The sequence below is a fragment of the Echeneis naucrates genome, chromosome 15, assembly GCF_900963305.1.
Source record: "Echeneis naucrates chromosome 15, fEcheNa1.1, whole genome shotgun sequence".
NCBI classification, from domain to species: domain Eukaryota; kingdom Metazoa; phylum Chordata; class Actinopteri; order Carangiformes; family Echeneidae; genus Echeneis; species Echeneis naucrates.
The window spans coordinates 16,096,792-16,111,387 of record NC_042525.1 but is presented as its reverse complement, the minus strand read 5'-3'; the positions used below and the strand labels follow the sequence as shown (position 1 = coordinate 16,111,387).

Genomic DNA, 14,596 nt, shown 5'->3' with positions numbered 1-14,596 from the left:
ATCTTGTGTTGTTTGGACTCTTTCATTTGTGTGTGTATTTTAAGAAGAATGCAAAGAGGAAGGAGTCCACTTGTGATTACTGCTGTGTATTACTATAGTATGAATGCCACCTGGTTTCATGGTTCTTGTCTCTATTCTAAGGGCCTAAGAAAGCTCAACCCACATATATGCACATACTTGAAAATCTCAACTGAATAAAACCATTCTCTGTATAAGGCAAATGTGCACACGGCTATATTCCTCCTTGCCCTGTGTCATCATATCTGCACATTCTCAATTGGAGGTGCACACTGCCACACATCACCGTTTTCCCTTTCGTCCCCCTGGCCCTTCGTGTGCTCATTCACTTTTTCCATACACACTCGCGAAACACACAAATGCACACTGCTGTTTTCTCGTTTTACTCTGTTAATACACACTCACACGCTCTCAGACACATAGACACACTGATGCCCTGTCCCCTCTCTGGCCCTGAGGGCTACACAGAACGATATGCGTCAGGTTCCTGCAGCTTGATTTCCTCTTCTCATACACACTCTGGCTCAGAGATAACCTCTGGTGGCCCTGTTAGGCATGAATGCTACCCTGTTGACAATAACCATAGTGGAGGAAAAGGGAGAGACCCAATCCCATATCTGCTAACTGCCCCTCACCCCCCTCCAGGTGCTCAAGTAGCCCTGAAGAAATTGGTCAGATATAAGTAATATTGGAATATGCCGTAGTATGTGATAGCTGGTGAATAGTTGCAGCACTGTACCCAATGTGCTGTGACTAGCTTCTCTGTTGAGAGCTACACATGTACATTTTGAAATAAGGAAAAATGTTTAGGATAGCACTTTTCGCAGACGTTGCTGCTATAAAGAAGCTCAAATAAAGACTGAGGCTAAATCGCAGCGCAAAATAAACCAAGCTGTTCCTTTGCAGTGATTAGAGGAAACATTCGTAGATATCAGCTGACACCTCCTGCCAATGTCCAGCTGCCCACAAGAACCTGTGTCTACTGCTGACATAAGCAACATGGGCAATATGCCAAACAAGGTATTACTTAGTAAATGTATGTCTTGATCCTGTTAAATCCGGACATGTTGAGTTGAGGCCTCTATATTTTAAGATTCAGGATATAAAATTTCAGGCAGTCAAAGGTGTGTTTGTACTACATTTGCACACACATACATAGATTTTTGAGTCAATACTTACAACTGCTTATCAAGCACATGTAAACAAATTATTGATACATATTTCATTGTTTGACCAAAGAAATTCAAAGCATTTCATCAGAAGAGAAGTGTATGTGCAATTAAATTAAAACATTTCCTCTGTCTGTGTCCTATGTGTCCTATTTACACGACACTTTGAAGTAATGTAGAGTTATTGTAAAGCAAGACAAGTTGGACAGAATCCAGTTTAGTGCTGTTTTTTTAATCAGATCAAAAAACACCAGACAAATAGAGAACAAGAAGCTTATAAGTGTAAAACAGTCAACTATTGTTTAATCACAGGTGTTATTTTTTCCTGGTTGCAATAAGTCCTTGTTTGATACCTGTGACTATTTATTTTGTTCTTTTGTTAGTTTATATGTTAAATGACAATAAAATATGCACATGAAGGGATTTATGAGATGTGATAGATGTTTCAAGTAGCATACACTTGGTGCTGAAGGTGATTGTGAAAGCTTGTGAGTTGAGGCAAAGGGAGAGTAATGCATTGTGTTGTCATGTAGTGCATTCAAGGTATTACACAAGAGAAGGGTGTCCATGATAATGCTTGCTGAAAAAACAGAAATCCCTTACACTTGGGATAGGTGAGGGTTTAATTATTGTGGCAGGTTAAATGCCACAAAGAACAAATAGGGAAAAGGGGCTGAAGAAGAAAAGAAAGAAATGTTGATAACAAAGTGAAAGGAAGATGATGAAGAGAGATTCCTTTTTCATCCACAGTGCTGTGTAGAGTTGCCTTATAAAGAGTTATTAGAATGCATAGAGTTTATTGAATGGACGGTGGAAATGGAAATGTATAGAAATGACAACTATCTCTGCTTTTCATGGGTAGTTGATAGACATGCCCCCACCTCCTTTCAGCCTATCTGTGAGGGGTGATTGCAATGAGCTCAGACTGTGCTGAATTATGACAGATAAGGACAATCAATAGTGGGGGTTGGTAGGAGAAGAAAAAATTGAATATTTAGAACATTTACAACCTTTAAAACAATTTATTGTCAATGGTTATATGTATTTTTGTTAGTCTGTGGAGTATCAAAGATGAATTCTTGCATTTGTGGAGTCTATGGATGACTTACTGCTCTCTCTTGTCTGTTTTGTCAGTGTGCTGCTATGTGTCTGGTTGTATATATGTGTGTGTGTGTGTGTGTGTGTGTGTGTAATGAGGCCAAGGAGAAGTCATTTGTCATGCCATCTGATAGTGTAGCACCAAGCACCATGGTAAAGCACCCTGAGCACAGCCATGAGGGGTTGGGCCAAGGGGAGGGAGTGTAGATGATTGACAGCGATAGATAGCTGTCAGTCACTGACAGGGAGGGGGGGGTTGCAGGGAGCAGCGGCCTAGGGCAGGCGACAGTGACATTTAGTCCAGACCAAGAGCTATGTCAGGTGGAAGGCAGGAGGTGAGAGAACAAGCTATTTTCCATAATACGTAATATTCTTTTTGAAGAAATGTTACTTAAATCAGGGAGTGGTGAGCGATATTGTGGAAACAGAAAAAGATAATGACACTGCAGAAGGGTATTATTTGAAATCATAATGTATATTGATCATTTTTGATATTGACATAAAGCATTTCTATATAATCACATATAAGTGATCGATTTCAGTAAAAAACACTTTTCAACATGTTCAACACAGAATCCCCAATGTTGAATTATAATTTGCTTGGAAGCATTCATCTAGTATAATAACAATAATAATTCAAACTCTCTAAAATGTATCATTATTAGTAGTAGCAGTAGTTGTATCAGTAGTTGTAGCATTGTTCACATATATTCCTGTGAAAAGTGCATCTACTTGCTTACAAGTATTATTTATCTTTATCTCTCCAACACTAACCCTTTTCCTTTGTCAAAAACACAGAAATCAAATCATGAGGCACGCAGATGCACTGGCTGATATTTTTTCATCGTGATAAGCATGAGCACTGCAGTTTATTTTAAATAAATTTATCCTGCAGAGTCCTGTAGGGCATGATTTATACAATTTGAGAAACCACATACTCAAGTCATAAATGCCCAATTAAAGTTGTGCTTTTAGTCAGAGCTGAGAACATCATCCTGGTTAGGGAAACTTTTAAAAAGATCTACTCAAATATTTTTGATTTTTTCATAGGACTAACTGGCATTAACAAAATGTTGCCAGTTTATTGTTCAACTGTAGTGCACTTTAAACCACAGAAAACTTTTCCCCTCAAAACAACAGATCATCAATGTCTCGGTCTGAAATGATCAGTGCTCGTCATGCTATGAGAGAAGTAGTGAAGAATAAAGCACTACACTTGGGTCAAAAAGACTGTAGCACACATCAAGACCAACATTGACCCTGAAACTAAGCCCAACTCGATGGTTTTCCTCCCTCCTTCCTCTTCACGCAGCTCTCCCTTTCTCCCACTCTCACTCTTTTCTCCTTCTCATTCTTTCATTCTGTCCCTATTGAGCAGCATAGTTGTTGCTCTCTTTCACAGCCTATACTGGGCAAGGGGAGAACAATACAAGCACACTTTGCTCCCCTGAATACGTGTTAGAAACCCAATCAGGCCCTCTTATTCCCCATATTCTTTTTCTTTCTTTTCTGCCTTTCTTTTCTCTTTCACACTCCCTTTCTGTTAGGCAAAGGATAGGGGGGGACTTAAACAGGCTCACTGCAAAGGCAAATTCTACTCTGTTCTGTTTTCTTTTTTCCTGCCCTGTCCTTGCACGTACAAGCATGTGCACATACTCAAATACACCTAATTTCACTGTGTGAGAATAGATGTTCCACCTATTGTTACCCTTTCCATCAATAGACAGGGACAAAAGAGGTGAGAGTGAAAAAGATTCACCAAACAAAAGGCATCATAATTGATTGTAAATGGAGAAATATATTCCACTTAAAAGCCCCACCTCCCTATTCTCCTTTTCTTTCTTTCCATTACTTTCTCCCCACCTGTTTCTCGGTTATAGAAACAAGTACAGTTGAAGAAATAAGATTAACTACATTAACAGAGGTTTGTAACTAAAAGTTATTAAATTAATTCCTTGTTTCTTCCATTTATACTGAGTGATTTAATGATTTAGTGATTTAGTTACAGTGATTTAATCTGTAGTGATTGATAAAGATGAGATTAGCCTAACCCTAACCCATTTTTTTGTTTTTTCGTTGCTGACTAGTAGTTTTGCTTATAAAACTGACTAAATTCAGCATAGGTAGCAGCATTGGGTCCATAATGTATATATCATCTAACCTCTTCAGCTAACATCTGTACCATCAGTCATCATCTTAGAATTTCAACTTTCCTCATGTCCTCAAGTTCCAAGAAAGACATTCTGGAAATAGGAATAAGTATTTATATTTAAACAGTCAACTATAAAAACTTTTGGCTCCCACTGTGGTCAATCTTAACTGTGTTTTCTGGCATAATCCAATAATTACGATTGTGGACAGGAAAAAAAAAAAAAAAAAAAATCTGGAGAAATGTATCAAAAATTTAGAAAAAGAGTAAACGTGCTCCTCAAGACAATCCTTGGGATAAATAAAGGTTAACATACATGGATGACTGTTAAAGCCAGAGAGGGAGAGAACGAGAGAGATTGATGGACTGGGGAGATCTTTCAAGCCAGTGAAACAAACAAGCACTTCAACAGGTTGGAATTTGATCAACACTATCAAGCAGGTCAGATACAAGCTGTGATACCTTCAAGAGATGGATGGGTAGTGTGTGTGTGTGTGTGTGTGTGCGTGCGTGCGTGCGTGCGTGCTGTTAATCTATTTATTTACCTGTCATTGGCTGCGATAATGGTTTTCATCCCCTCTCTCTGTCTCTCTTACTCAGTCTATCTGGTGATGGGGGATTGGGTTTCTTGTGTCGCTTGATAATCAAACCTGTATTTTCTCATCAGACTCTAATCAGACCAATTACACGCGTGACGGGGAGCGTGGGCAGGTTGATGTAGGGGAGCGATAAGGGACACACACACACAGACTCGCACACCCACTTTGGGATTAAGCGCTCTGTCTTGGGGTATCTGCGTCTCTTATCGGGGACAACCATCCCTGACATGACCTGTCAGCAGTCATGTCAAAGGTGGCTCTCGCGCACAAACACACATGAACACATTCACATGTGTTTCATGCATGCAATGCAACATGCACCAAAAAGACCAGACTTCCTCATCACCCAACCCACCTTTCTCAGTCTTCTCAGTGTAATTCAGCATCTTCTTTTCTTTAGTCAGTTATTCATCTATTCATTTTGTTGTTTTGCAGGCGTATGATGGCTTTGCAAGCCTGGGCATCTCCCGTCTCCTGGAACCATCTGATATGGTGCTGCTAGCTATTCCTGACAAGCTAACAGTAATGACCTATCTGTACCAAATCCGGGCACACTTCTCTGGTGAGGAGCTCAATGTGGTGCAGATAGAGGCCAACAGCAATTGCAGCACATACAAAGTGGGCGACTTTGAAACCGACACAAATGCCTCCATCGGACAAGACACGTTTTACGCTGAACTCAATGACGTGCAGCAGCGTCAGGCTACCCCTCAGTCTGCTGCTTCTGCTGACGGTGCTAACGTGGAGTCTAACGGCACCAAAGCTACTGAGGAAGAGCTGGTAGAGTTGAAGTGGAAGGCTGAAGTAGCAGCAGTTTCAGCGTGTTTTCCGACTGCAGGCCCTTTGCAATCCTCACCTCCTGTCCCATCACCACGGACAGTGATAGCCACCTCAACAACAGACTCAACCCAGTTGATACCATCACGCTCTGAAGACAGAGGGAATCTGTTTAAAACCAACACATTAGATCTCATTGAGTCACCACAGCGGGTGGACAGAGAGATGGAGAGAGAAAGACAGAAAAAGGAAGAGGTGGTAGAGAAACAAAATGAGGGAGGTACAGAACCAGGGGCAACATCCTCTTCCTCACCACCCCACCAGAAACTTGGATTTTCCTACAACAGGGATGCTGACCTCATCAAGAAGAAAAGGGCGAGTCTGCGTCACTCGGATACTGAGCCCGTCTCAGACACCATCTCCTCTTCATTCAACCAAACGGACTCAGCTCAGGTAAACGTCCATTCCAGTTCCAGAGTTCTACATTAGACACAAGACTGGTGTATCTCCATCAGAGATGTAGCATATCTTTTTAGAAATTTCCTGAGTTTTTTTCTGGCAAAATGCACCTACATGCTGCTTGCAAAGAAGTGTTTGAATATTCATAAACAAGTGTTTTGAGGTTTTTTTTTTTACAACATTCATTAAATTATCTCACATCTAATTGTAAATTCTGTACCTTAAACAACCTCTGGATCAGCCTGTATAATTCAGACTAATTCTCATTTTGCTGCTTAAATCAGGTATTAAGATTATGACAGGGTTTAACTGCAGGTACCTGCCTGGCCCCTAAATGGATTGTTCAGGTTTTTAGCCTTGTACCCAAGCTGTGATTGGAACTTTCACAGCTACATCAGTCATAAGACAGAGGATGCAGTGAACATTCATTCCCTCCTGGCACTCACTAAGCTTCAAATCCCGACCTCGTTGATGCCGTTGCAGAGATGGCCATACTGAAATTCTCCAGTTCTGCATTAGATGTTGTCGTCACCTGTCTCGTTGCCAAGACCCAGACACATCAAGGCCGGGCCATGAACCTGTGGTGACTATAGAAAGCGCAGAGGAGAACCCCCTGCTTTGACATTTCATTATATTTTTCATTATATTTCTCATCCCTTCAGTTGATGGCAGTTGGCGCCGTGACTGCTCAGGCGTGGCGACGCTTTGGCAGAGCACACCTCATCTTGTCTTTCAAACACATCGGCATAGACCTGTGTGCGTGTGTGCGAAACACAGTCACACACAAACACACATTGAATACATTGCTGACTGCATTGGGTAACCTCAGATTACCGCTTCCTGTTTACAAGTCGAAAGGTCACGGGGCAGGCGGGGGCCAGCAGGAGGGTTATGGCAGCTATGACACCCCATTTTGATCTGCTGTTATCTAGTTAGCAGGATGCAACCGCACCTACACCCAGGCCAGATTTGACTTGGTGAAAGGATAAACATTCAGTTTTATTAACAGTTTGGCTTCGATATTCTTCTGTCCAAACTGAATCTGTTGCTCTGCTTACGCCCCCATATAACACAGCCAGGGCTACCTTGCAGATAAAATTCCTAAACTAGGTTTGTTTTTGGCTTTTTTGTCAAAGCCGTCATGCTCTCCACACCACTGGGCTCAGACAGTCCTATGAGCCTAGCTTGTACATTGATGCAGCTCCTGTATATCATAGGGGATATGTCCTTCTTTTGTTACCGCTTGTCTAAATCCTGTTCCGCAGCCACCACCTGGTCACTATCTAAGAAGTTCACAGGAAAACAGTTCTGTTCTAATGAGACACTCTATGTCATGTCGCTTGGCACATGTCCCAAAAAAAAGTTAAGTTCATTTGTTAAGTGCCACCAATGCAATCAATAATGTTTGTGACATTGTGTTTACAAAGTAGTTAATTTAGATCCTGTCAAGTACAAGTCCAGAGCCATTTTTGCTGAAGTTAATGTTGTGTTTTCTTTAAAAGGAGACGGCAGCTGCCCCTGTATCAAGCCTCCCACCTGAAAAGGTGAGTAAAATTTGGAACATAGTAAAAGAGGGCATGTCTGAACACAATATACCAATATTGAGATATGATTGTTATAACAGTGAGTCCTCATGTGTTTTACATTATAGGTGATAACGAACAAACCTCCTTATTTGTATCAGTTTTAGGGAAACTGAACTCTACCTAGTCCTGGTTCTTGTCACTGTGTTGTTTTATCATAAAACAGTCACTGTTTATTTGCTTGCAGAAGGTGCTCTCTCGTCAAGAGGAGTTGAAGGAGCGAGCCAGACTCCTCCTGGAACAGGCCCGCAGAGATGCTGCAATGAAAGCCGGCAACAAGAACGTCTCCAACTTGGCCATAACTGCACCAACCAGGGATACAAACATTACTGATGTGAGTCAAAGCGATGCTTGTATATGTGTATGGGGCTTTTGTTAGTCGAAAGAATTATACAACTTTTCTAAAAAGCCCACCTGTCTGTCTTCAGCTTCTTGATTAGGGGCCAAGTCTGTCTGACCTCTTCTTCGTGTAGTGAGAAATGATTGTCCTGAGCTTCAGCTGTGTGTCTCTGCTTCTTTTCTTCATGCAGTAGAGTAGTGTAGAGCACCAACTTGGTGTGTAGGAAAAGCTACTAGAGTGACCACCAGTCTTTTCACACATCCTCATGTCACTGCCTCAGTTCTGTATTTGCTGCTCACTACACTTGCAACATGCTGGAAAATCCTGTCCGAACTGTCTCATCCTCTAGCAGTCCACTTTGGTAAATCCTTTATGAGGAAGCTTTGACAAGGAGAGACGACTTTTTCTTATTAACTTCTGCTGAGACTCTCTTAATGGACTGCTGAACACCTCAAACGTCAGAGCCGTCACAGCCTGAAACCAATGTGGATGGACTCCCTCTTCCCTGAACAGCAAAAAAATTTCCTTCTCTAGTCATTTTTAACTGTGTTTTAATACAATATTTATGACATCCTAACCAAATTAGCTGACCCCTCACCTTACACAAGCACTAGGCAATGCTGTAAACAAACACCTGTCAGCAAAAGAATATTTTGGGTAAAGGGGGATGGTGGGAATCACTGTACCGAAGCAAACTAGACTAGAGAAGAAGCAGGTGAAATTTCCAACTCGAACTGAGCACGCTCTACTGAACATAATATACTTAAAATGGGAGGGGGCATGCTGATGGACCAGGAGTTACCCTGGGAAAGCAACTCAGTGACGTTTTCAAAGTTTCTGAGGAAGGAAAGAAGGGTAAGAAAAAAATTATAGTCTAGTGAGAATTGTGACGACAAGGGATTTGACGGTAAAATGAAATATATACCTTTCGGTAATGAAATATCTGAAAGGCAGCAGCCCCATGCCGCTGCATTTGCTTTCTGAATCCTTAAAAAGAAATATGCCCTTGAATTAGATGTTTTTAAAGTGTGCATGTTTTTTGTGCTCTTGTGTGTGCATGCGCTTGCTTATGTATTTTAAGTGTGTTGTCAGCATCTGTCGTGTGGAGGAGTGAAAATGTGTGTTCATGTCTGCATGGAGGCCACAGGAATAACCATTTCAGCATAATCTGAGGAAATAAATGAGGACCTTCCAAGGACTGGTGCTGTTAAAAGTCTTCAGAGGCAGAAAGCAAATTAAGAGTTCTTCAAAGCTGTTACTGCGCCTATATATTTCCTTAGCAACAAAAAAGGTTCTCCTCTGTCCCTTGTTGTGCAGCAAGATGGCTGACTTCACTTAGATTAGCTTCTTAAAGTACTCAGCCCTCCACTTTTTCCTTCTCCCACCCCCCCTGATTTTCTTACTCATTTCCAAGGACAATTGGTTAATAACCCTCGCACACACACACACACATGCACGTGCACTGCTCACATGCATAAGGAAAGGAGGGAAAAGAGGAGGGGCGACAGGAAGATATTGAATTGTTTACACTTTTTTTAATAGAAAGCATTGATCAAAGGAATACGACTGGCCTTGAGGCCAACATGCTGATAATTGTTAGTGATTCAGATTAGATTACTTGATGTCTTGTTTTGATTAGCCTGAGTGTGTGTTGGGTGGCGTGTGTGTGTGTGTGTGTCCATGTTATCAGCTGGAGAGGCCAAAGCCTTTCCCATTTAACTCCCCATCCATCTAAGTAGGTGCTTTGTGGTTTAGCATGCATAAGGTATAATTTAATTCAATTAAAGCAGGCTTCATTCTTGCTGGGAAGTGGCTAATGTGGGGGCAACAGAATGATTTTGGAAGGAAAGGAGGAGGCTACATTTTCTGTTGCAGTGATATCGCATTCAAAGCACATAATGAATCGACTGTATTGATATTTGTGTATCTGCAAGCCAAAAATCTGCAGAATTGATAAGTTCTCTGAAACAATCTGTTAAATTTTAAGAGGTTCATAACCAACAATTAAAACAATTGTTACTTGTAGCACTAATCAAACCTTCAGTCACAATTGGAGCATCTTTTCTAATACAGATGAGTTGGGTTTTTCTTAAACAGAATTAAGTAATTTTTTAGTGAGAAACATTCACTGCCCATTATGAACTAAAGACAAAACTATCCCAAACAGCAGTTAATCAGCGAGGGATTGACTCATCAACAATATCTGGACATGATTATAAATAAAAAAAAAAAAGTCAGATTAATGAGGTCACTCAGACTTTTTTTAATTAAAAATGTAAGAGATAGAATCAAGCCACAAATTAGATAATCTCTTGCATCTTGGGTTCAATCTAATTAATGCCAAATAATAAAAGTTCTTTGGAAATAAAGCGCAACTGTAAAGGAGGCTTCCTTTGACTGTTACCAGTCAGTAAACCCTCTTTTCCATCATGCAGTTGGCCTGATTTGTGTTCAGGTTAATCTCCTTTACACATTTCACCTGAGCCTAAACTCATACAAATATGAAATCACCCATATCTGTCGTTAATATTTATTTTTTACTGTCTTTTTTTACACCAGTGCCATCACCTCAGTGGTTTCATTATCAGACTTTCTTTTTAGATATTGAATATCTAGACAGGTTTCTTCTATTAACGTTCATTGCGTATATTTGCCAACAGCAAGTGTAACAAATCAAAAACATATACAAACTGATGTATGACTGCAAAGACGAAGAACTATCGACCACATATTCACAGCTACAATCCATTAACCTCAACATGAACGCATCTGGGTACTGAATAATGTGCTGGATACTTGTTTTGTGTGTGTGTGTGTAGCCCTGTTCTCTTGACCTATGCTCTCCCTCCTGCCATCCCTAATTGTAGCCCACAGTGACTGGTTCTTTCATCTAAGGTCACAGGTTCACTTTTCTCTCTTTCTCTCCACCCCTGTCTTCTCAGTCACTTTCTCTGTCTCATTCTGTCTGCTTTTTTATGTTCTTGTGTCTTTTTTTTTTTTTTTGTTCTTTTCAACCCCTCCACCCATCTTTCTTTTTGGTTTTTTGTCTTCTTTTTCTGATCTTTCTATTTCTCTTCTACAGCTCATCTTCTTGTTCTTTTCTGCCTGCCCTGCTCTGTGATCTCTAATGGACAACGAGTACTCCTAATTGTTTTGAGCCCACCACCCCCTCCTTCTGTCCCTTCATCATAGGTGGCCTTCAAAACATATCAGTAGTCACTGTGCTGATGTCTTGTAATGTTATAATGTCACCACCCCCTACCGACACCGCAGCCAGATGGGTAATTAATGAGCCTCCCTGAAATATCTCAGGGTAGTACTTTATTTTGTCCTTATTGCAGGCATCCCAATTTCTGTTTTAGTCTTTCTCTTTTCGGCTTTTCCAATGTGTTATTTTAATGGAGAAGTGAGTGTGTGTCTGTGTGGGACTTGTTTCTATTCGCTTCAAGTCTTTTCACCCATTAGCAGATGAGAACAGTAATTTCACACCGGCCTGGCCAGGCTAATTATCAGGATACACACTAGGTTTGGGAGAAGTATCTCCTTGTGTGTTTGTGTGCATGTGGACACACAAGCATGTGCTCCTATGAGCATCTGTGTGTATTTCTTTGAAAAAATTGAGCAGCAGAAGTAAGCGTGTGGAAGTATTTTATACCTGTGTGTGTGTGTGTGTGTGTGTGTGTGTGTGTGTGTGTGTGTGTGTGTGTGTGTGTGTGTGTGTGTGTGTGTGTGTGTGTGTGTGTGTGTGTGTGTGTGTGTGTGTGTGTGTGTGTGTGTGTGTGTGTGTGTGTGTGTGTGTGGTACACTCCACACATATATGCCTTGGTGTTTTCCAGGTAAGAGTGTTCCCCTGCTCACTGACTCGTTGTGATTCCTATAATTGGGTCCTGTTTGATTTTTGCCGACCATCACCCCGACTGCCTCCTCCTCCTCCCCCCTCAGAAGTGGAAGGGTCTCCAGTGTTTCTGCTGTTGTGACCTGTAGGTGTTGTCATCTACTCTCATCTGCTGTCTGTCCTCTGATCCTGACTTGATTGCTTTCATGTCCTCATTTTGTCCTTTTGCTCACTCCCTTCAAATGTTTCTTTCATTTGTGTCACTTGTGGCCATAACGAGACCCTCTGGTTGAACCTTGACATTCCTAACAAAAAAAACTCTACAATTGTGATTATTTCAGATCTGCGTCTCATCCAAGTGATTGTAAAAACTATGCTTACTTGTCAGATGCACATTAAAGACTACTTGTTGCCTGGTGTTGGCACTCATTGCCAAACACTTGACAAGTGGAAAGGTAAACTCAGTGAACTTTCGGAATTAGATATGCCTGTTACAATTAGCAAAGAAATGTGGATTAAATGCCAATGTTGGGAATTTGGTATACTTTAATATAATGACGCAGTCTCATTATAAGCAAATTTAAGTTTCCTTATTCAAATGCCCATATTATTTCCTCAGATTGCAACAGTGTTGCCACTTCTTCCACAGCCAATAGCAGAGCATTGCAGGTAAACTTTACTCTTTAAACTTTACCCATAGACTAAATGAATACATATAATCCTGTAATCATTATAGTCTTACAATTTAAGACTCAAAACTATTGTAATTGCAGTGGATTTTAAGACTTAAAAAAAGCCACAACATTCGTCTTAAGAGTGCAAACCTTGAAAAGGCTACGACCAAAGGGCTGTCTCAGTAGCAAAAATAGGAAAAAATTCCTATTTTAAAAATGCAAATATGGACATGTGCTCTTTCTTCTTTGTCCACGCTTTGTCCTTTACTCTGGTCCTCCTCCTGTCCTCTCCTTTTCAACTCTCTTTCCAGCAGGAATAGTTTTTCTCGAGGTCTAATTTTAATGTGGCTGCTGTCCCTTTCTTCTACCAACTTTCCCTTTTCTCTTGTGTTCCTCTTCCTTCAACGACCCCCACCACCACCTCTCTTTTCTCTTGCTCTCTCTTTTCTTTTTGAAGAATGTGCCCCTAATGAAACTAAATAGTTTGGTGGGGAGTTCCTTTGGTGTGTGTGTGTGTGTGCGCTTGTCTTGGAGTGTGTGTGTATGTGTCGTGACTGAATTGGCTGAAGTGGAGATCAAAGCCAGCCTCTAAATTGTGTGTGTGTGTGTGTGTGTGTGTGTGTGTGTGTGTGTGTGTGTGTGTCATGAGCAAGAGAAAGGCAGCTTTTTCAATTGCATCACAAGAGCTGATCAAGCCATCACAGAGGAAAACACACACACACACACACACACACACCCCGCATGAACACATGTAGCTCTCTTTCTTTCTTCATCAAGTTATCGCATGCCTTGTGTTCACTTTTGACCAAGTGGATGTGTCAGGTGTTTTTCCACCCTGTAGTCCTGGTCTTTCTCGCTCTTTCACCCTTTCTGTCTCAGTCTACACCTCAACCCTAACCCCCCATTGAAATTTTAATTTGTTTTATTTGTCGTTGAAATTTGTTTTATTTTGAAATGAAAGAGATTCTTTCTCTGTGTGTCAGCTTGGGTGTGAAAGATTTTAGAACTCATCTTGTTTTTTTATATATGATATTTTGCTGTCTTAATGCAGTTTATGCTTTTGTGAATATGTGACTTCATATTCGTGTTGAGCCTTTTTTCCCGCAATAGTCTATAGATAATTGCCAATAATAGTCAATGGATAATTCATTCAGGAAGTCAAAAATTCTATGTTCCTGCGCTACTATTGGAGTTTATTTCAGATATAATTCTTAATAAAACAATAACACAATGGCCTCATAGTACTGTAAACTAAATGAAGGTTTAGTTTATCTTGCTATCTTTTTTCCCTCATTCTTTTATTTCTGCTTTAAACCATTGCATCGTGCAATCATCAAAATTATCAAGAAAACATTTCCATCCAAAGCCCTTTGTGATAATGTTACCAATAACAAGGTTCTAATTCAGTGCTGAGAAGCAGATCTAGTTTCTAGAGCCATAAAAATCTGATGATATAAATATAAATGAAAATGTATATAGACTTGATGTCAAATTATAATATTCTGTAGGCAATATATAGTAAATATGTTTGGCAAATTTCCACCCAAACATCTTTTAGTTGAAATACAAATGACCATGTGATTCACATTTTAGCAGATGTAGAAATAGACTGGTCATTCTCTGGAGATGCACAGCGCACGAGTGGACGAAGCCATGAGGTTTCTATCATTTCTCCTATATCTATTTCCATTGCAAACTAAATTAGAGTATTTCAAGTAGGTAATAACACATCTCACTGGACATTTTAGTGTTGCAAGTTTGAAATTCAAACATAATTCTAGAGTTCATATGCTCACTTAATGGACACCAGGCTACTTTCACCCAGTCAGGCTTTTCAAAGCTGCAATTTTTTTTGTAGCTCATTAACAAACATATACACACTTATACTGGTACAC

General features: G+C 40.5%; 1 protein-coding gene across 3 annotated transcripts in view; it reads left to right on the top strand.

Moving 5' to 3' along the window:
- The window catches only part of ehbp1 (EH domain binding protein 1), a 125,433-nt gene that overhangs the window by 58,686 nt on the left and 52,151 nt on the right, over nucleotides 1-14,596 (top strand). For 2 of the 3 annotated variants that reach the window (XM_029520992.1, XM_029520993.1), the window contains 3 exons: nucleotides 5,469-6,263; nucleotides 7,772-7,813; nucleotides 8,040-8,186. In XM_029520992.1, the coding sequence (XP_029376852.1) occupies nucleotides 5,469-6,263; nucleotides 7,772-7,813; nucleotides 8,040-8,186 (984 nt within the window). The remainder of the gene's footprint in view (nucleotides 1-5,468; nucleotides 6,264-7,771; nucleotides 7,814-8,039; nucleotides 8,187-14,596) is intronic. The other variant, XM_029520994.1, reaches the window with a different exon arrangement.